General features: G+C 43.4%; 1 protein-coding gene across 4 annotated transcripts; it reads right to left on the bottom strand.

Annotated features, from left to right (window-relative positions):
* Positions 1-663: 663 nt before the first annotated feature.
* LOC148506610 (uncharacterized) lies at positions 664-20,947 on the bottom strand. 4 transcript variants are annotated; one of them, XM_088446694.1, is made up of 11 exons: positions 20,925-20,947; positions 18,541-19,697; positions 14,400-14,507; positions 12,907-12,981; positions 12,723-12,827; positions 12,090-12,227; positions 11,487-11,666; positions 11,164-11,376; positions 8,910-9,101; positions 5,431-5,512; positions 664-3,879 (listed from the first exon to the last, which is right to left on the bottom strand). In XM_088446694.1, exons 2-10 carry the CDS (start codon positions 19,693-19,695, stop codon positions 5,432-5,434), a joined length of 2,247 nt encoding a protein of 748 aa, XP_088302820.1. In that variant the 5' UTR covers positions 19,696-19,697; positions 20,925-20,947; the 3' UTR covers positions 664-3,879; position 5,431. The 4 variants fall into 4 exon arrangements, with proteins under 4 accessions (XP_088302820.1, XP_088302819.1, XP_088302818.1 ...); XM_088446693.1 differs by lacking the exon at positions 20,925-20,947 and adding an exon at positions 20,635-20,691; XM_088446692.1 differs by lacking the exon at positions 20,925-20,947 and adding an exon at positions 20,553-20,591.
* Between the last annotated feature and the right edge of the window lie 1,620 nt (positions 20,948-22,567).

Below are 22,567 nucleotides of genomic sequence, written 5' to 3'. Positions count from 1 at the left end.
ATATAGATTTCTTTGGAGAGCACTTTATGGTGAATATAGTTATACAATGTATATAGATTACTGATTTTTTTATCTACAGATTATAGATTTTAATGTGTTACAGTATGTTAAATTTTACAGTATACTCAATGAGACTTCACATGTGTACATAACTGTATATTTGTGTGTATAGATATACTGCTGAGATTACTATTTTCCAAAGAGTTTAATAAAATGATTCCTTATAAAATGTCGCATTTTATTACCATTTACTGTACATTTAGAAAGTTTCAGCAGCCTTAGGAAATCTGTCTCTCCCAGTCTTATGGACCTATAAGTCCCAGCATTCCCCCTGCAATCATTTGAGCATAAGACATATACAAGGATTGCAGACGCTGATTATCTGGACATCACTACACTCACGTGCTGTATAGAAATCCATTTATAAGAAATTAATTTGGAAAACTTCTGCAACTGTCACTTCTTCATCTAGAGCCCTCTAGTGGTATTACTCAGTATAACAGGGATGGATGAATCCCAGTATCAATATTAAGGAGCTGATGCAGATTGAGTACAAGTACAACAACGATTGGTGTAGTGTATTATATGTAATATGCGCTCGCCCATAAAAGCGGATGCATGTATAGGCGCCCACGTAGATTTGTGTAATTAACAACAGTCAGATGCAATTAAAAGACATTTTATTCATAAAGTTGAAGCAGATTACATCCCGAAAACATGAATAAATATAAATAACCATTAATTCAGCAGATTTGGGCACTTGGCCCTTCAGCAGTATCCCACCCTATGGCAGTCAAGAGAGGGGTGGAAAAGTATTATCCCCTGGTATATTTCCATTTGCAGATTACTCAGGATGCAGGAGGTAGGAACTGGCAGTACTGACCACCACCAGGAGAGTTGACAATACCAGTGTCCTCTACTGTAGCTGGTGGAGAAATCTGTGCGACTTTCTGCTATTCAGCGTTAAACTTTATGAAGTGCGGGTGATTGCGGCACTGGAGGAAGCTGCGGTCTCCACTCAATGCCAGCCCCGATCCATAGAAACCAAGGAGGCGATTATTAACAATCCTTTGATGGCAGAAATCTGAGAGACCGATAGTGGGTGCATTTCATTGCATAGTAATTCATACGCCCTCAGCTAGAGGTATGTCCTCCTGTCGCTGTAGAACTACAGAATCCTCTTGCAGCACATGGCTCAGGCTCTATAATGGATCCACAACACATACTCTATGCACCTGGCGGATTAAGGCCTATATTTAAATCAGTGATGGCAGTGATAATCAGTGTATGGCAGTGATTATCGGTGTATGGCAGTGAAAAGATACTATAGTACTGAGTCTAGTATTTGGCGAGTGCTACATCCGGCAACAAAGTGTAATAGTGCTAGTCCTGATTCAGTCATCCGGACTGGTCTGGACATACAATAGAACAATGTACCCCCCCTGCATTACCACATGCACACAGTATGTACAACATGCTACTTGCAGCATACAATGGGTAATTATCTGTCACTGGCTGCCATACAAAGTCATTGCTTAATTACTAGTCTTTATAACAACATAGCGTTACCTCCACCTGCTGCAGCATATTACTTAGTATGGTGACCTGGCAGATATATATAGAATACACAAGTGATATAAATAAGAGGCACATGTTTACAAGGAACACTGCAATCCCTACTGTAGGTCACTGTGGATATTACAGGTCACCTCCGATTCCTGTGACCTGTATAGAAGAAGATTTTGCCCCATGGGCACAAAACTTCTCACATCTGATAATAATGAACAAAAAGTAGAAAACGTTATGATGTTGTTTGGTGCACTCATGTACTTATCTAAAAATAATTCCAGCTTTATTCAATTTATCAAAAATAGTTCCCATATTATAGGATAATCTTTATTAATTGTTTATATACATGATTTAATAATTCCCTACACACTCTTGATAATACGAATGAAAGGTAAATGAGGAACAAGAAGATCTGGTCATTTTAACCACTTTTTTTTTTTCTTCTTACAATTACTATTTCTTTGTTGCTTTATATTTCACTAAACGGGTTGCAGTTAAATTACCACCGTTGGAAACCGACAGCGGAAGGCCGACCTGGGACTAAAGATAGGCGTCGAAATGCCAACGCCTATCTTTAGCCCCACGCTGAAATCCCGACACCCCGGCATTTCGGACGAGGTAAGACGGAGCGAGTTAGCTTGTAGCCGCAGGGTGGTGGGGGAGGAGGGTTAGGTTTAATCACCCCCGGGGACTTAGGGTTGGGAACCCCCCGGGGATAGTTATGCTAGGGGAAAGGGGGGGTTAGATTTAGGCACCCCGGGGGGAAGGTTAGGTTTAGGGGGCGGTTAGGTTTAGGGACCCCTGAGGCGGACTTAAGGTTATGGGGGGGGGGGGGGGGGGAGAGGGGAGGGTTAGTATATACTCCCTTTGGGCTTACGGGATTCCGATTCCCACTAAACAATATCATAGGTTTCCCACTGTAGGCAATTGTTAAATTACAGTATATGTAAACAGTTAATAAATTGTAATTATATTATTTATTATTACAAAGATTGTAATGTAGGATGGGGAATTTATGATTTAAATGATTATGAAAAAAATTAAATCTTTATTCAGTTAAGGACCTGTGTGCACCAAACAGAATAACTCTGCTTTTTCTACTTTTTGTTCTTGGTAGGTTTAAACAGGAGTCGTAATGGAAGCACCAAATTCCTATCCATCCTAATAATATTTATAGGAAGGGCAGGAACTTTAGATCATTGACACATGAGGGTTTCTGACAATATGTTACATTATTGACCATCTTATATAATAATCTGGTGAAGGAAAATTTGATTTGTCCACTGACGTCTGATAAGTGGAAGTTACGGCACGTAGGTCATTATCCCATATACATAGCATAATAAAGTACATGTTTCTCTAGTGAGTGCCCCCTTACCACTCCATATCATAGAGGGCCGAGTCGCAGCATAGAGGACGCCTATTTTTCCTAAATGGCAGCATCACAGGATCAGTACACACCCCCACCATAGGAGATCATTTCATATTTGCCACATAATTAAGTTTACCGACCTTGAAAAGAGCAATTACATCCCAAAATACAAAGTCCTATATGTATACAGAGGTATAGAAACCAAGATTGCATAGATGAGGATCAAATTTATATACAAACTGTAATCCTGAGTAATCCTTGCAGCGTACTACATCCATCCTTCTCCAGTCATCTTGTCTAATGATATGTGTTATATTCCCCTAATTTTATTTCACATTCTCCTCACATCTTGATAGTTTACACCAGTAGTAGCTGGTGAGCTTCCATATGACCCTAGGCCTGGCCCCCCTCCCCCCACCTCAGTAACTCAGATGACCCCCAAGCCTGGCAGCTTCACCTTGGTAACCCTGGTGACTCCAAGCCCCGCACCCCTTCAGTAACCTGGGTTACCTGTAGCATGGCAACCTCCCTGAGTAACTCAGGTAACGACAGGCCCAACAACCCTCTCCATAACCTAGGTGACCCCAGGCTCAGCAACACTTTCAGTAACCCAGGGGACCCCATGCCAGGCAACACCTTCACCATCAATAACCTGTGTGACTCCAGGCCCGGCAACACCCCTCTCATAACCTGGGTAACTCCAGGCCCAGAACCTTCCTCAGTAACCCAGGTGACTCCAGGCCCAGAACCTTCCTCAGTAACCCAGGTGACTCCAGGCCCAGTACCTCCCTCAGTAACCTAGGTGACTCCAGGCCCAGCACCCCACTCACAAAACCAAGTGATCCCTGGACTGTATTCCCAGCTAGAAAACAAATAATATATTAATAAAATATTAGTGAAGTCTCCGCTCCCATTAGAAGATTAGAGGATTGGTAGACCTGGAAGAGAAAGGACACAACAGTTAGAACAGAAAAAAAAAATGTGAGAAGGCACCAGCCTCTTATTACACAATGCAAGGACCTCCTAGTCATCACACATTTATGAAGTGTCCCCATCCCAGTCTCTCACCATGACTTGAATCCCAGCTTCTCACCACACTATGATGGACTATGGCCTTGATGCGGTGGTGAATGTCCGAATGGGAAAATATCTTGCTTTTTTTTGTTTGTTTGTTTGTTTAAAGCAAACTGAGCATGTTTCAGAGGCTCGGAGCATATGCAACTTGGAGCAATTTCAAGTGATTCAAAGGAGAATATTTCCGGAGCCGTAACTAGACTATTTGGTGCCCTGTGCCAGAGAGGGCATTGGTGCACCCCCCCACTCATTTTTTTAAATAGGGACATAAGAGAGTGCACCTGAAAAAGGGCCATGGCCTCATGGGGAAGGGCCAGGGAAGAGATAGGGGCACCCAGGAGATGCCCAAACAGTGCCTCCTGCCCTGCGCCATGGCACAGGTCGCACTACCCTAGTTATGGCCCTGCATATTTCCACTGGTGGCAACTGGGTATTCACACACATGATACGTTTGCCACGGGGTGTAGGCGGAATTGCGGGCTATTCACAATTACGCGCATGCAGAGATCTAGAGCTAAAAACAATAGGTGAATTGTTAGATTGTGACACAATACATCAAAACATTCTTTCCTTCTGATGAAACCTCGCTAGCCGAGGAGAAACGCATAAAAGAATGTCTGCATGCTGATCAGGACTGGCCTATCCATGCCAGCCACTGCTTTCCATCACTGAGATTCTATTCATACCGAGCTGATAATCTGTGTAGCCGTGTTCCGTGGTCTGCCTACCAACATACCGCACTCCATCCCATGATGTGACTCCCAGTCTGTCTGACATTTATCGTGCTGCGATCACCCATGTGTCAGTGATACCTAGCAGACTGCAATTTAGAAGCATTCATTTCTTGGTCGGTTGGAACTCTACTCCCCTTCTAAACCCATTCTGAGTAGGGACTGCATGTTTCCTGTAGTACCCAGCAACATGCTGCTCATTTGGGTTTATAATCATATAACGACTCGGACCTAAGCTCCGCTTCTCTAAGCCACAAGTAGATAGATTGTTAACCTCCGTACGATTAGCATGCCTTCATTGCTCACTTATTTGTTTCTACAGTATTTATGGGCTATACTTGTATGGTTGTCTCCATTACTACTCGTTTAAATACTACAATCAGATCTTTGATGTTTTACATTATATCAATAACTTCTAAACAGAATATCAGTTTCCATTTCATTTATTGTGTCACAATCTTGCACTTCACCTATTCACTTTTGCTCTATATGGGGTCTATTTACTAAGTCTTGGAGAAAGAAAGTTGACGTAGATAAAGTACCAACCAATCAGCTCCTGTCACTTTACAGGCTGTATTTGAAAAGGTGACGGTTAGGAGACGATTGGTTGGTACTTTTATCTTTGTCCATTTTATCTCTCTCCCAGGCTGGATAGGTCTCCCCTCAAATCTATTGTGCACTCACCTCACAGCGTGTCACTCATCCCCCCACTCAGGATCAGCCTCCTAATAGTCTGGTCTCTGCTCTGAGCGTCCTGCAGCAGCATCTAGAAGACATAGGAGACTTAAAGAATATACACACCTGGACAGCTATAGGCATTGGTCAGTCATGTGATTATACTGTGGTTTACAGTAGAATAAATTATACATATGTTTTATTAGTTAATTAAATACAATTAATTGTAACCCCTAGAATATGGGAAGTAGTTCCCACCTCTATGACCAGTCCTATTTTTGCGGGATTGCAGGAATTGTTCTTTAAAAAAAAAATTGTAATTTATCAAATAAAATTTTATTTTTCCAGGGCGTACAGTAGTTTCTTTTTATAACATAAATAGGATGTTTTCTATTTGGTTGCCTTGACAAAGCACATAACAGCGAAACACGTGTCGGCATGATTTATGGGTCTGATTCTGACCCGCTCGCAAGCGGGTCGATGGTGGGGCATTGCGCACGTGCGGTGTGCGCGAGCTCTAGAGCGACTGAGAAATTCACTCGCTCTGGGGCTCGCTACAAACGGGGCGGCTGTTGATGTTGATCGACAGCTCCCCCCGTTTTGTAGGCGGGGTGGGGCGGTAGCTGGACAAAGGGAGGCGTTCCTGATGGAGCGCCCGCCATTTGTGGGCGGCCCTACTGACATCAACAGTGATGTCAGTAGTGAGCTTCCGGCTCTATTAGAGCCGGAAGCTCACTGAGGCTTGCGGCAGACGAGACCCTACCACAAGGGTCTCGTCGCAAGCCCGATGGTCGCGACCATCACCGGGCCGCTAGCAAAAGCTGTGGGTGGTCACCCACAGCTTAGCAAGTGGCCAGGAGGCCGGCTTTAAAAAAAAAAAAAGCGGCCGCCCTCATTCAGAGCGAGAGCTCGCTTTTTGTGAGCGGCTCTGAATGAGGTCCTCTGTGTGCTCCTCTTAATACTATGATGCTGTAAATTGTACTTAATATGTATTGTATACTGCAATAGCGGGGCGGTAAAGTGTGAGCCGCCACCACACAATAGGTGTAATTAGACCGGAGTATTATAGCTACATAAGTTACCACTCAATTGGAAATAGCAACATTGTTGCCAACATATCCCTGCTGTAAACACTACTACTGAATGTATTAGGGCTATATGATATGAAAAGTCCCTAATAGCAGCAAAGGGAGATGAGATGTCCAAAGTGAATAATGAGAGAGACAAATGAAATACAAATAGAGATTAATAACTATAATGTGTATTAGCGTTTAGTAACAATCAAGCCAGTTTCACTCCAAGCACTGATTTTGGTCTGAATGTGCATTAATTACAAGTGATCCAATTAGGATAATTATACCATAATTCCTGTGAGGTTTGGAACTGAGGTATAACGTGATAACATGAGATCAGAATGATTCCCTCTCACAATATAGACATGATGTATGCACATATACCAATATAAGAGATTATTATACATAAGGGGATTGCCACATGGAATATGGCATATCTATTATGTGTAGTCTGATTGAGTGATCTAAAAGTGTAACACTAATCTCAAAAAACAACATATATCTATTTTAATCTCTAGAATATCAGTTAATCAGGAATAATTGATACCTACTGACACCATATCAATTGGTTAGGCAATTCTATGCCACATACAACTGAGCGGATCCAGTTGAATTGTCTCATAATTTTACTTATGTAGTGTATAACCCCGCAAGTTCAAAACACTAATATTAGATATGAATAAAGAATGAGGACATACAGCGAAGACAACTTTTGATTTTTTTACACATTTCTGACTTTAGTTTATACACATTACTTTTCTGTCATTTTAAAAACCTTATTTCGCTGAACACTGGGCCTGATTCAGACCCGCTCAGAGCGCGGAGAAGGACGGCCCTGATTCAGAGCAAGCGCTCTGAAAGAGCGTCCGGCTCTGAATCAGGCCCACTGTTCCCTTATGGGACATTTTTTTTTAATGCATACCAAATAAAGAATTTTAATTTTATTTAAATAAAAATCAAATATTGTGCACTGCATCTAAGGCAAAATCTTCTTTGTATATTTGTAAACATAGGTAATTATTACCTTTTGTCTGTGGGTAGCACCCCCAATCCAAATATAATTACATGGATATAAAATATGAAGTCCAATTATATAACAAATAGATGTGTGCGTATATAAATCTCTTCCCTTTGTATCTTTCCTGCTTTTTATTTTACATTAATTGCTTATGGAAAACCAGACTAGAAATATACTAAATATACTTTCAGATAGTTTTTTTCACTTTCCATAACATCACCGACATCTATATAAAATAAAGGCTAACGGTGCTGCTCCTCACCTCTATGGGGGGAATTCAAGTGCACTGCGCGCCAGCAGTCACTAGATGGTGCCCGATGGAGCAATGCCATTGTTGCTCCGTTCGGGCACGCACAGCCGCCGACGCTGATATTTCTTCTTGCAGCCCCCCGAGCTGCTGACTCGGAATGACAGAAAAGTGACCCATTTGAGTGCTTAAACGGGACTTTTCACAGGCGCGACATCTCGTCATTTTGACGGGCTGCTAACTAGTATATTTATATTGTTCTTCCAGGTACTAAATATACACTGTATATACATAAATACTTACATATGTATATACTTAAATCACTGTCTTACGGACTTGTAGGGATAGAAAATGTGATGGGCATTTTGCAGCAAAGTATAGTCATCTTCCATAAGACAAAGCACTTTAAGTGAACAGATTAAATGGAGCGATACTCGGTTTGAGTCAGGTTGCCCATTCCTGATAAAACTTCTGACCTCTGAGGAGTTTGCCACCTTACTGCGATGAAACGCGTCAGTGTCTGGGCACTTAGCAGTGGACCTTTTTAGTGGACTTTTGACTTTTTCTTCCTGGAGACCAGCATACTGTAAATGTTGCAGATTGAAACAGTACAAGGATTCTGTGGAAATCTCATTATATTGCAATGACTCTTTGCTAAGACAGATCTTGGAAATCTCCATCCAGACTCGCCTAGGCTATTCCATTCATCGCTGGGGATTCTACTGGTGTTGGTAACCTCTTTATCTGTTTTACATCTGAATGAACATTTTTTTCCATACTTGACTACCGTTGAATGCGGATGCGCCATTGATCTTAACTGTGTCCGCGAAAGGACATTCCAGGTCCACTGTTTTATATTTAGTTCATGTTTTTACTATATGACATGTCAATTGTCGCTTTTTTATGCGTATACTGTATGTTTTGAGCGTAGATACACAAGACGACCATTTGTACCCTCATTTCTCTGCCATTCACAGATGGGTAGCGAGTCCAAATTAAGAAAAATCCTAAATAAAATCTTAATATAGAAAACGAATGACAAGGTATTGGACGCAGGGTTTAAGCACAGTAATGTGTACGTTAGGGCCTATTCCCTAGCAAATCCTAGGCTTGGATTTGCCCTACATACCTCACAAGACCATTACATTACCTTTGCAGTCTGATTTCTCTCAGTGGCAGTGTCTTGTAGCTGCACCAGTTCCACACGGGCTTCCTGCAACTCCCAGTCATGCTGCCGCCTGTCTTCCCTTAGCTCCGTCTCCTTGGCCCGCAGAGCCTCTCGCAGCACTTTCTGCTCCTGGGCCATGTCCTGCAGGCGCTTCTTACAATGCTGCAGCTGTTCCTGTACCAAGCAGGATAAACACTATTGTGAGGCTGTTTATAAACAACAGTTCTCAAAGAAGAACTAGCAAAGCAAAGCTAAACCTGTATGAGACTAAGGGGTCTATTTACTGTGTTAGGAGAAGTGAAAAGTGAGGAGTGAAAAGTGATAAGGTGCCAGTCAATCAGCTCCCAACTGCAATGTCACAGGCTGTGTTTGCAAAATGACATTTGGGAGCTGGTACCTTATCACTTTTCACTCTGTCTCCGAACACTGCTTAGTAAATAGACCCCTTATTGTAATATATGTGCAGCCTAAAGTAAATACACCATAACTGTATTACTGTTCCTGCAACTTATTTCTTATGGGAACTCCTCTCCTGCCAACTTCTGATACTTGTATTATTGCCAGGCTTGTTGTTCTCAATGTATCAAGCTGAGACCCTGTATCAGGTGTAGGTTAAAAAGAATTAGGGTAGAGTGCATTTTATATGCAAGCAGTTACATTAAACACCCAAGCCAGTTAATGTCTGACTACGGGCTATGGAGGGTTACTGTTTTAAATTTGTAGATAAGTATTATGGGATGGGGTAAGTGGGGTCAGCCTATAGGAGGGATGCAAGGGGGTGGGGTTTCAGGGAGATTGCTGTAGCAGCCATTTTAGGAATATCTTCTTTTCGGTTTGTTCCACGCCCTCCCTCCCTGTTTTTTGTTTATTATTGATGTCAGCTTTGGCGTTTTGTGGGAAAGAATGGTGGCAGTCGCCATCTGTCTATGGAGCTTCGAGTGCTCTCCCCCTCAATACATGGCTAAGGCTGATTCTTCCCTACTGGGGTCAGCGCTACCATCAGCTCATGTTGAGTCATTGGAGCGGGAGGTGGATACCTTGGGCACGGTAATGGGCTGGTTGGTCACCTCCCATTTTGGTAGGGGTGGAGTATGGAGCGGCAGTTGGTGGATCTTGCATTGTTGTGCCATTCTTTTCGGTGCCACCATTCTTTATCTGTCTTTTCCTTCTTCTTAGATTATTTTAGTAATTTAGTTATTTAGTATTTTAGTAATCTGCTGTTTTAATTAGTTAGTAATAGTTTAACTAGGAAAATAAATAAAAGCTGATCTTCCTTTCACCTTAAGCAAGTCTCAGTGTCGTTATTTCATTATTGTTATAGTTACTGGTCTTGCACTACACTGGGAGTGGGAAGACAGGCTGGTGATGGGGAGTTTATAACCTACAAGAAAATGTACATCTTTACTCAGGTCCTATTTTATACTGAAAACCCAGCAGAGTGAAGGGACCGGACCCCCCTGTTTTCTAACAGATTCCAGCACCAAGGGCATGAATGGGCATGAACAATAGGGTCACTGAACCCTCACAAACTCTTAATGAAATCATTCACTTGTGAAACACATTCCCAGATTCCCAGCTGATCAGCGTCACTGCCAGCCCCCGGCACCGCGTCACAGACAGAGGCGGCAATTAGGGAACGGTATCAAAATGTGTGGCCTCTCTCCAAACAGGTACTTGCTGTACGTCACATTATCCTGGTAATGACCTGTCACCCTGTATATAGAAGGATATATGTGCCCCTAAAGGTCCTCGCTTGGGGAGAGAGGTGACAAAGCTTGGAGAGAAATAAAGTAGAGAGATCAAGTACCAACCAATCAGCTCCTGCCATTTTGCAGGCTGTATTTGAACAATAACAGAAGCTGATTGGTTTGTACTTGATCTCTCTCCACTGTAGCTGTCTCCAAAGTTTGATACATCTCCCCACCAAGTCAGAGATTATAGTCCTATTATCCTCAGTAGATGCTTTAGGAATAGGTTATGTGAATACTGGAATACTTCTCATCCATATGGCCACCAAGGCATGTGACCCAGATTACAAATTAAGTGTCGTTTTCAACCTGAACAATAAATAAATCGTGTGGGCGTGAACGTAGTGTTATAATAAATTACACCTGTAATCATGAATTCCCTATTTCATTATCCTTTGTAATACTTATATTTATAGCCATATGAACACTTGTTACATCTTTTCTCTTGTGCAGAACAAGGCAGAATGGATTTCCTATATTGCTCTTACCTGGAGGAGGGTCTGGCTCTCATTAAGAACATTCAGCAGATCCTGGATGTCTCGCTTGTGCTGATTGCTTTGCCGCTTACAGTCTGCATGGGCTTGGGACAGGAGTCGGCCCTTCTCTTCCAGCTGGGCTAGAAGAGGATTAGGGGCAGATAGACCAGGAAACGAGCCGCCGAGGTTGTCCAGTCCCTCGGATAGGAGCGAGTCTGCGAGGGCCTGCAATAGGGATAGAGTCCAGGCTGTGACTAAAGGTCTTGGTACAGAGAGAGTTTGGTCTACGATTCCGGCAGTGTGCAGCGTTATACAGGGTTCTGCCTCTCACTTACCTGCACATCCTGGTTACTGCTGCTCAGTGCCCCTTGCAATGCTGCAACCAGGGAGTCTTTCTCCCGCAGAGCAGAGAGGCGCAGAGCATCCTGTGAGGCTGCGGACCGCACTGCAGAGTCCAGCGACAACTCCAGGTGCTGGATTGTAAAATCCTTTTCCCCAAGAATGTCACGCAGAGCCTGTATGGTTGAGTAGATAACAATGCTATAGGTTCTGCTATACTTTAAATGCGCCCCATTCATGTCCCAGGCCCCTGCATATGTAAGGATCTTCTAGGATCAGGGAAGACACTTTATTGTTAGAACTATTTATTCATCTTGTGTATTTCGTACTAACTGAACAAAGAAATGGTACACAAGTAACCAATTGGTATACAAGTAAGCCAGAATGCATATTATGCATAAGAATAAGCAACTATGATAATATTGTAGACATCCTACAGATAGATTAGGTACCTTACATAAAATATATAAAATGAATTTTCCATAACAACAAAATTCAACGTGGGCTCCACTACTCCCATTACTGGCTCCACACACACAACCAGTGCTCTACCACGGACATGCCCCGCTATTCTCACAGAAGCCCAGTACCCCACTCACAGTTATGGTGTCTTGATTCTCACGCAGAACCTTTGACAGTCGTACTATGTCCTCCTCTCTCGCTTTCAACGTCTCCTGTAGGCTTTTGACCTCTGCATCCCTGTGGCGCTTGCTCTCTGATAATTCGCCCCCTTCTCTCTGCTCAAAGAGAGGTTACAGGGTCAATGTGGGAAGAGTTATGGCATTATCCAGTAGTTTGGTATCTTCCCATACATTGACCGGGGCAGTGCTTTGTAATGCATGAATGAATGAAGCTTGAACGAAACCACTATCGACCACTAAAGAGATTGAGTTCTCTATAGTCGCTACATTATTTTTTTATCCCATGAACGGTTCTGAAATGTAGTGTGTCTTATTTTTCATCAATCTGTTGTAAGCATAATACACTAAGGGGGTGTGATGTATCAAACCTTCCAAAGAGGACTATTGGAGAAGTTACTCATAGCAACTCCTACCTATCATTTTACAGAATGTACTAGAAAACTAGAGGTTGATTGGTTGCTATGGGCAACTTCTTCACTTGTCCGCTTTAGAAAATTTGATACATCTCCCCATGAACATGGGCTAGGACAATCGACCATGATGGATCTCAAACTATGAATGCAAGGTGGCCAGAACAAGCAGTGGTGTCACCTTCATCTGCTCTTCTCGCTCTCTTATCTTCTCAACAAAGTCCATGATGAGGTCCCCTGAGGAGTCGGAGGCCACAGGCAGAGTCAGCAGTAAGGTCAGACAGTCCTGAAGGTTAGAAAACAAAAAGTCCAAAATGAAACATCGTATTCTCAGTCCAGCTCCTGAAAGCTGCCCCTTCACGTACCTCTAGGACCTCTTCCTTAAACTTGAGACTTCGCATAAGTTCCCGGATGAGTTCCTGCTGTTCTGTGGAGAGGTTCTAGGAGAGACGGGATAAGCTGGCGTTTTAGTCTTCATCATTAGGAACTCTGTTCCATCTGATACACGAAATGTAATATCCAATATGGAGTCATTAGAGGTCTTTTCAAAACAAGCAACATTCTCCTTTCATTGGTGGAAAAAATGCCTATTCATGCGCCTTGCCCATAAATTGTACACCCCAATCCGCTTCTGTGTTACCTATTGCGGGATTGTGATGGTGTAGAGAGGTGCAGAACATTTATCCTAAAATAAGGCTTTATCAAGCCGAATTTAGGTCTAAAAAGAGAGGGGACATCGGAACGTTCTTGATTTCTTGTGGCACAAATATACATTTAAGTGATGTTGGGGTCTAGTTCCTAAGCCTTGGATGGAGATAAAGTGAGCGCAGATAAAGTACAAACCAATCAGCTCCTGTCATTTTTCAAACACAGCCTGTGACATGACAGTTAGGAGCTGATTGGCTGGTACTTTATCTCTGTACACTTTATCTCCATCCAAGGCTTAGTAAATAGACCCTATTGTCACATTAGCAGAACGGGGAAGGAGGTAAATTGGAATAATGGGCAGAATACCAACCCTTCACAACTTTTGGAAAATTATCAAGTTGTCTTGTAGGCAGAAAGAAAAAGTCTCCGCAGTGCCACACTACACCCATCCCGGAGCACCCCTGTAATTATGCTCCTACCCCATCAGGCTCATTTAGTTAATGTTTATAGCAACACTCCTTTGGTTTTGCATGAGGGCGGAATACAAGTGCCACCAGAATATACCGAGCCCACTGAGAGCATGGTTAGGCCCTTATAAGCGCTACACCACCCTCCATAGCCCTCCCTGGAACCAGTGAATTATACCTGTTGTGGCTTCTTATTGATCCTTGTGCGATCAATTAGTATTCGTATCAATGTAATGTAGATTATGATCAAAGTAGTTTAAAAAATTAAGTAATTAATCCCGCTTTGACATCCCCTCAGATTGAATCTCTGGATGGGGCCTCAGTTGATCAGATACACTCCCTCTGGTGAGCCATACCATTGCCCCCATTGCAACGGGGGTATAAACTGTATTCTCTATTGCCCAGGGGACTAAAATGCGCGGTCACATCTCTACCCGTTCAATCAAAAGATGTAACCTGACCACACTGAAACCGCCATCTTGAAGCACTAATCTATGCGTTCCATGTATAAATTAGCATGTTTGCACAAACTTTGCCACTCGAGGTCACGGAACATCATCTGTACCGTGGGTACACGGTAAATCTGACATAGCAAAGTGGAGGTTTGTAACAATTATATATTTATATAGTGCAGTTATTGCTAAGAACTTGACCGATTAAAATGAAAATACCTTACACAGAAAATGGCTGAACAATTGCATCATCGATTCATTATAATATTAGATAGTACATTTGTTCATTACCTGCTGCCCTGGCAAGTTTCCCCCTCCCTGAACTGTTTCCAGCTCTGTCTGTAGCCAATTTAATGTGTCCCGGATATGAAGGGAACGAGAGACTTGAGTGCTGCAGACCTAAAAGACAGATGGGTGAGATAGTAGGATATAGAACTGTAAACATTGGCAGTTACATTAGTGTGATAACGTTCTGCTCCTGTTTTCCCAACATATTTTCCCATTGGCAATAACCTGGGCTGGATGAATTCATGTAGCCGAGGTTATGTTAGAGGGCAAAACAGTAGCAGAAAATTATAACATGCAGAACATTATAAAACCAGTTCTGGCCTATAAAAAAAAAAAAACAAGCTTCATCCCAAGACAAAAAAAACAGATATTGAAGCGCTGTCTATGAAATATAATACAGATTTATTCACAGAAATAAGGACATAAACCAGACCTAATACGCAATGTTAAGTAATTAAGATTAAAAACAATTAAAAGGGACCCATTGGGACAATGATTTAGGAAGTCATTGGACACAATGTAAAAACCTATATAGGAAAACACAGCTACCATCTTATTAAAATGGACTATTAATTTGCAAATATGCATCACCAATTAATCTCTGAGAACTAACAAAGAACACAGATATTGGAACAATTCTTCTAATTACTGCACTGTGTCATAAATTCAAGGATTGCTACTTTTTTATATCAATGCAGTAATTGCTTGTGCAGGACTGATATTATGTCGTTTCCTTAGAGTCAGTGTTGCCAACTAGTTGTGTTTTCCTATATAGGTTTTTACATTGTGTCCAATGACTTCCTAAATCATTGTCCTAATGGGTCCCTTTTAATTGTTTTTAATTACTTAACATTGTGTATTAGGTCTGGTTTATGTCCTTATTTCTGTGAATAAATCTGTATTATATTTCATAGACAACGCTTCAATATCTGTTTTTTGTCTTTGTATCCTATCCTGACTTTGGAGCAGCAGTCAGATTTTTTAATTGCTTAATAATTTTAGCTGTACATTGATCCAGCGCCAGATTGTCTGTGTGTCCTTTTCATCCCAAGACCATGCTCACTACTATGCAACATGGTGGCAGGAGCATAATAATATGGCGCAAGGTCTAGAGAAAATTGGGGAGGAAAACCTGCTGTAGTCTGCAAGAGATGTAGGGTTTGGGAGAAGATTCTCCAGCAGGATGACGACACAGAGCTTATGGCAAAAGCTACACAGGAACATACTAACCTGCTCCACCAGATTGTCTCCCATTCACCAAATTTGTGGGCGCTCTCCTGGCAGAATAAACCAGCCTCCTGGATTCTGCTCATTCTATCAGTGACCAGTTAGGAGGCTTGTTTACACAATTTGTAGTGAATAGCATCACTGTGGCATTGAACTCCCCCCACCCCCTAAAAATTGTGACCTTGAACAACAGGAGGCTGGAGACTCAAGTATGTAATTTGTGGCAACAAATATTTTTAGAGTGGCCATCCATACTGATGGATCTACAGCAATGTTATAATGAAAATGAGAGGGGAAAAAAAAAAATAGATAATTGAAAAAGACTTTCAGAAATATGGCAGCAGACAGTAAGCAACTAAAGATTTGCTGACAAACTAAGGGGCTTATTTATCAATGAGTTTTATCATACGCAATGAGTTTTAAAACTCGTTGCGTATGCTAATGGTCCTCCAGCCAATCAACTCCTGTATGAAATATGACAGTTGGGAGCTGAGTGGCTGGAGCACCATTTGTCATACGCAACCAGCTTTAAAACTCATTGCGTATGATAAAACTCATTGATAAATGGGCCCCTAAGGGTGATAAAACACATGCAGTTATATGATACATTCATCAAGCATGTCGGAATGTAGCCTGTAATCCAAATCCCCAAATTGTTGCTTAAGACATGTCATAATCTTCTTTGTGCAAAAAGCTTCCAGCTCACTCCCAGCATATTCACCTTAAATACACTGCATTGAACGCTCTATTTCACATTGCTTATATACTCCCCATGTGTAGGTGACATTACTCAGTGTGTAACATAAACATAGATATACAAAAATACCCTGCATTCAACTCCATCTCTGCTGCGACACATTCAATAAACTAGATAGCTTTAAAACACTAAGGACTCTTCTTAATTATCTTTTAGATGTATTTCATTTAAGTCACACGTCACATCAAGAACTTTGTGTGATCACAAAACCGGATTAAAAAAAAAAAAAAATAGTTGCAGTAAATCAACAGACTACTTCTATTCGCTCTCTGAGCCTGATTCAGACTCGCTCGCAAGCGGGTTGATGGTGGCCCAGTGCGCATGCGCACGACAGAGCCGGCTCCAACGTGCGCATGCGCGAGACCCGGATAGCGACGGGCAAACCGTCGCTCCGGGTCTCGTACCAAAGGGGGCGTGCTGTCGATGTTGAGTGACAGCACGCCCCCTTTGGTGGGCGTGCCGGGGGCGTGCCTGCCCAGACGGAGGCGTTCCCATGGGAATGCCTACCGCCTGGGGCCGGCCCCACTGACATCACAAGTGATGTCAGTGGGAATGCTTTCGGCTCTGTTTGAGCCAAAAGCACTCCAGGGCTTGCGGCAACGAGACCCTACCACAAGGGTCTCGTCGCAAGCCAGGTGGTCGCGATGTTCTTGACCATCGCGACCATCTTCCCGGCCGCTCGCTATAGTTGTGGGTGGTCACCCACAGCTATACGAGCGGCGAGGAGGCCCGCTCTAAAAATCAAGAAGGACAGCCCTGATTCAGAGCGAGCGCTCTGTCAGAGTGTCCGGCTCTGAATCAGGGCCTCTGTGCATTGCGAATGATCGGGGCCAATAATTGCATAGTGTATGCATGGCTACAACTGATCAGCAATTGTCAGACAGTCAGGTATGAAAAATGTCCCGACTGATCCGATCATTGGTCGGCTGCATCTGGCACTGTATCCGTTGGCACAGCCAACCGACCAACATTTCCCCTTGTCCTTCACAGGGGAGGAACCCAGATATTGGGGCCATACACTGAAATATCTCAGAGTGTATGGCTACAATATCTGCTGGTTTCGGGCTGTCAGATAAAGGGGCCTATGAACTAATAATCGCAGTACTGCCGCGATTATTAAGCATCCATATCGCAGGGGATATTTTCATTTTTAATGAAAAAATCCCCTCTATGTATAAAGAGGAACTCGCAGGGACAGCGGTTGCGGTAACAGCTGTCCCAGCGAGTTAGATCTCCGGCAAAACGTAGACGTCTTTAACGTTTGTGAAAGACTTCTCCTGTGGAAGCGGACACTGCACATGCTCACAGCGTCAACTTCCGGAGCTGGCCGGAGGCTGCGAGAGATCCTGCTCCTAAGCCTCCATAGGCTTAACGCAGGACACACCAGCTGAAGGATGGTGTAACTACCGGGGTTAAACTCTGAAAAGCTTAGCTTTTTGGAGTTTGGTACATAGGGGTCAGATCATCCCCATTGATTATACTGGGGACTGCGATCTGGAGTGCCCTCTGCCCGAGATTTCTGTGACATCTTCTGCATTGTGCCATTAGTACATAGCTACAATGCATTCAATTATGCAGAAACTACAGTTTCTACCTAATTTTATGTAAAAAATAATTTTATCTGACAATGTATGCCCGGTGTGATATTTTCTATAGTAATTGTGTATTGCTAATATTTAATAGTATCTGTGGATTGCTATTTTGTATATGACAAAAATAAAAAAAATAAAAAATACTGTATAAAGGAATCTCATTTGTAATTGTTATGACTATGCATGCAATCTGATCATATCATATGTATGTTATACACGGGCATATTTACGATCTGTCAGCAAGAACAAAGATCATCTATCCTTGCCCAGGAGAAAATCTTATTTACTTTTCCTGGGGCGGATCTGCCGGTTTACACATTGCACAGCAGACTGGAAGCTTGGTCTTAGGGCTTACAGTTCCACTTTCTACGAAAGCAAAGTAATAAAACAACAACAAAAAATTAAATAATAATAATAATAAAAAGTGCTTTAGTGCAATAATAAAGCATCATTCCTGTAAGTGTCCTCTGCGATCGCCATCCTGAGATAATGATGGCTATAAGCGGACAATGGCAGTACTTGAATGGTTAGCAGACACAGAACAATCAGAAATTACATTATCATATACCTCAGATCCAATCACCATGTATGCGTCCCAGGTGTCACCCATTTCTGCAACCAGTGGTTCCTCTGTTCTCTTATACTCTTCAATCTGGTGGTCCACAATCTCTGCCCTTGCCCTCTGCTGGCCCCTGACTGGTATCCTGCTCCGAGCGGGTGTTTTAACTGGGCTGTATTTAATTTCTTTCAAGCTTTGCAAAACTTCTCCCACTACAGGTTTGGTGAACAAAGGGGATGGGGAGGATGTCGATAATAAGGGGGGCTCCCAAAATACTCCCGCTTCCTCTTCCCCTGTGAAGGACAGAGCCTCCAAAGAGGTGGCAGACAGAGAGGACAGGGACCCCTTACTGCTGCCTCCACCAAAGCTCCCCAGAGATTTGCTCCTCTGAAGGGTGGTGTTGCTATCATGTCTATCCCTGCTATGCGTATTTCTCCGAGGCACAGTGCACACAGACTCATAGTTTGCGTCTGAGACCCTCCAGGACGAGCAGTAGTGGCACTTCTCCCCCTTGACACAACGGGAACAGCCGCTTGCCCGTTCATCCCACCAGGTCTCATGCTCCCACCGCGAGCGGTCTTGGTCAAGAAGTTGTTGGTAGGACTTCGAAGGTGCCTCCGAGGAGAACGACCCCAGGGAACCACAGGAAGAGCCTGGGCGGTCTGGAAAGGGCGAGTTAGTCCCTGAACTCAGGTATCCTGGGGAAAGGCAATCACTTCTAGATTTGGTGTAGCCAGGAGAACGGAGATCATTGTAGGAACCACGATAGCCAAAATTATTGCGTTCAGGGATATGACCATGGTACTCGGGTAGGGGAAGGCCCCAGGCCTTGGCATGGATGGTACGTAGGGTGAACGAGAGCTTCTCCCGCTCCGTAAGCAGGCGAGTTGAACGTTGGTCGTAGAGCTCTCGCATGCGGGTCAACACCAAGTCATAGCGGTGGTAAACGTTGAGCGTGTGGCAGCATTTGCCGCAGAGAAACTCCGCGTCTTCTGGCCTCCCCTTCCCTCTGGAGGACCGGTCAGATGATGCAGATGGGCTGCGCGTGACACTGGTGCCCAGCACGTGAGAGAGGACGGCGGGAAGCGATCCGGAGCCCCCGAACAGCCACTTTCGGCGTGAGCCACGAAGTTGGCAGGAGCACAGGCGGCAGAGATCAGACATGGCTGGGGCAGCGGGGGGAGAGAGAGGGAAGGAGCATTAAAATCTAACGCAAAAGTACAAAATAACATGGAAAGAGCAAACAAACATTTCTGGCGATATCAATGGGACGACGGCTAAAAATACAATTTGAACATAATTCTGGACCTTTTACATTCTGCAGATATTAATCCTCAATATATTTATTACTTAGGCCAATGTTTTAAGTCTGCAAAGTGACTGAAATGAGTAAATAGTCTCTGTAAAGCGCTGTGGAATACGTGTGCGATATATGGTATATAAATAACTGTGAATACTTGTCCATTACCTAGGTCAGGCCTGGCACGTCAGGGGTGCATTTTAATTCAATTGTCCATAATTCTTAGAGAAACAGGCTGTACAGATGCACATAACAGAGACCCATTTGTAGCAACACATTGCAGGGAGTGAATGAGCACATGAGGCCAGCCTGGGATTACCAACTTATCCCACTGACACCTTCCCCTAAACTTTGCCCCCTCTCCTCCCCCTGTGTGTGCAGCAGTAATAACATCATAGTGCAGAGACTCCATGAGACTGTCACTGTACATTCATGCACCTCTCCTAATAATCCCTGTAAAATATAGCCCCCTGTCATTACTCTCCAGCTGTCCTGTTCTGTCCTGTCCCCCATTCCAACTCACTCCCCCCCCCCCTGTTACAGTCTACACCCACCTGCGCTGTCAGCCTGTCCTTTGACTCACAGGCTCCTTTCCTTCCCCACAGGCAGATTCAGGTCAGGGTCACTGTCGGTGCTAGCTGGGTGCCCCCATTACAGGCCAGTGGCTGGTCCCTGTCCTCAGCAGTGTCCCAGACGGTATGTCCCTCCCCTGCCACCTCACCTCACTCTCCAGGAACCTCCCAGTCCCAGGCTGGCCACAAGAGTACAAGAGGTGGGGGCGGAGGTGTGTACTGTACTCATACCTGAGACTGAGGTGTAACCCCTTCCCTGCCAGCAGTCATACTGCTCTGCTACAGTGTATCACTCTTATGTCACACAGATGCAGTAACATAGAGTGAGACATGAATACACTGCAGTGTCAGATAATATTGCAGCCTGTGTTATAGCTTCATGGCATTGTGCCACAGGGTCTGCAATGCAGTGCAGGGAATTGTAGGGACTCCCTAGAAGGGGTTAACACAGTATAATATCTGAGTCTAGCAGATAGATATTAATTAATTTCAGACTTGGTACAGTCTAGAGCTACACTCACCTCTTAATTGTTGGTATAACCTGTTTACAGGTATTTACAATGGGTGTGCCCCTCCTACTCATCCAGGTGTACAGGCAACACCTACTTTTAAAGAGATAGTACACTTTTAGTATTTCCAGGGTCATGAAAGTAATGTCTACTGGCAGCTATGGGTATATTTATTAAAGGGAGATAAGCCCTAAATGCATCTAAGGGGGGTATTTATCAAAGCTTGGGGCCGAACTCAAATAGCCGCGGAAAGTGCCGCCTGGCGAAGAGCGGAATTAATTTGTTTTGATGCAATGTTTTTTCCATGCGCGTCCCCGCTTTTCGCCCTGTTCAGTGGTAAAACCGGCGAAAACGCGGACAGGCGAATGTTTTACAGAGCGAAACTAGCTAAAAGGACCTCTTTTTTTGGGGGAAATCAGTCTGTACCCCATAAAAAGGTTTAGTGACCCTGAGAATCAATATAGAATAGTAGCAGTAGCCCTAATAAAAGTATTTAGTGAACGTATTTTGAGGCAAAGGGAAGTTATATGCATATTTGCGTCATGGTGTAAGAATGATAGAAAGCAATGATGTTTTTCCAGAAAAATAAGTACCGTAGTTACATTTGGGGTACCTGAAAATGGCTACTAGTATATTCTAATGTCTCTAAAATGAAGATTTAAAAAGACGTAAAAATACACCTGCTGCAGCCTCCTGCACTCTCAAAAACACCTGTATCAACCATATAGCCCCCCCAAATACCAGGCCCCCCACTTTTTACCCATTTTCCAACACTTTTTAAATTTGAATGACATGGCATTTTTGGGGTGTTTTAATTTTTTGTGAAGGTTTTTTGAATGAGTAGTCATAAGGGGGGGGGAGTGTCCAAAGGGTTCTGGATCAATTCCCACATTTGCACCCCAAAAAATAGCGATTTTGCACTTCCAATTCGCCTGCCTAAATGTAGAGAAACTTTTTTGCCTAGTTTTCCATGTAAAGTTTTCTCGTAGGCAAAAACGTCCTGGAATTGAATACGGAGAAAAGTAGAAAACAGGCGAAAAGCGCAAATCGGTGAAAAGTTTTCTCCAAACGGCACTTTTTGACGCTAATTGAATCCGACCCTTGGATAGAGATAAAATTGTGAGAGTTAAAGCACTAACCAATCAACTTCTAACTTACATTTTACAGGCTGTGTTTGAAAAATGACAGGAGCTGATTAGTTGGTACTTTATATCTCAAAATGTTATCTCTCTCCAAGACGGAGGCTCGCCTCGCTCAATGCATTGTGAAATACCGCAACTGAGCCCTCATTCGCAATGTACTGTCCTTAGAGAATGGTACTTATGTCCGTGGGTCCGGTTATTTTCGGTTTGTTCTTTTCAGAAGACGGTGGATGCCTACATAGACCGAAGAGGACTGGAACCAAGGGGTAGGTGAGTATGATTTTTATTTTACAGGTAACGATATGGTTTCTACTGGACAAGGGGACACGATCTACACTAGGGACAAGGTGAGTGTGAGTGAGTGTAATAAAGTTGTACTTTCATGGTGTCTGTGTCCTGTGTTTATTTTAATATTTATTTTGCTGATGAACTAGAGGTACCAGCGGGCCCGTAATGTCCTGTATGCTGGTACTTGTTGTCTCCAAGTACCAGCATGCGGAGGAGGCTTGCTGG

Source organism: Taudactylus pleione, unplaced genomic scaffold (assembly GCF_031769625.1).
Source record: "Taudactylus pleione unplaced genomic scaffold, aTauple2 ptg000400l, whole genome shotgun sequence".
NCBI classification, from domain to species: domain Eukaryota; kingdom Metazoa; phylum Chordata; class Amphibia; order Anura; family Myobatrachidae; genus Taudactylus; species Taudactylus pleione.
This window is presented reverse-complemented; position numbering and strand designations above follow the sequence as displayed.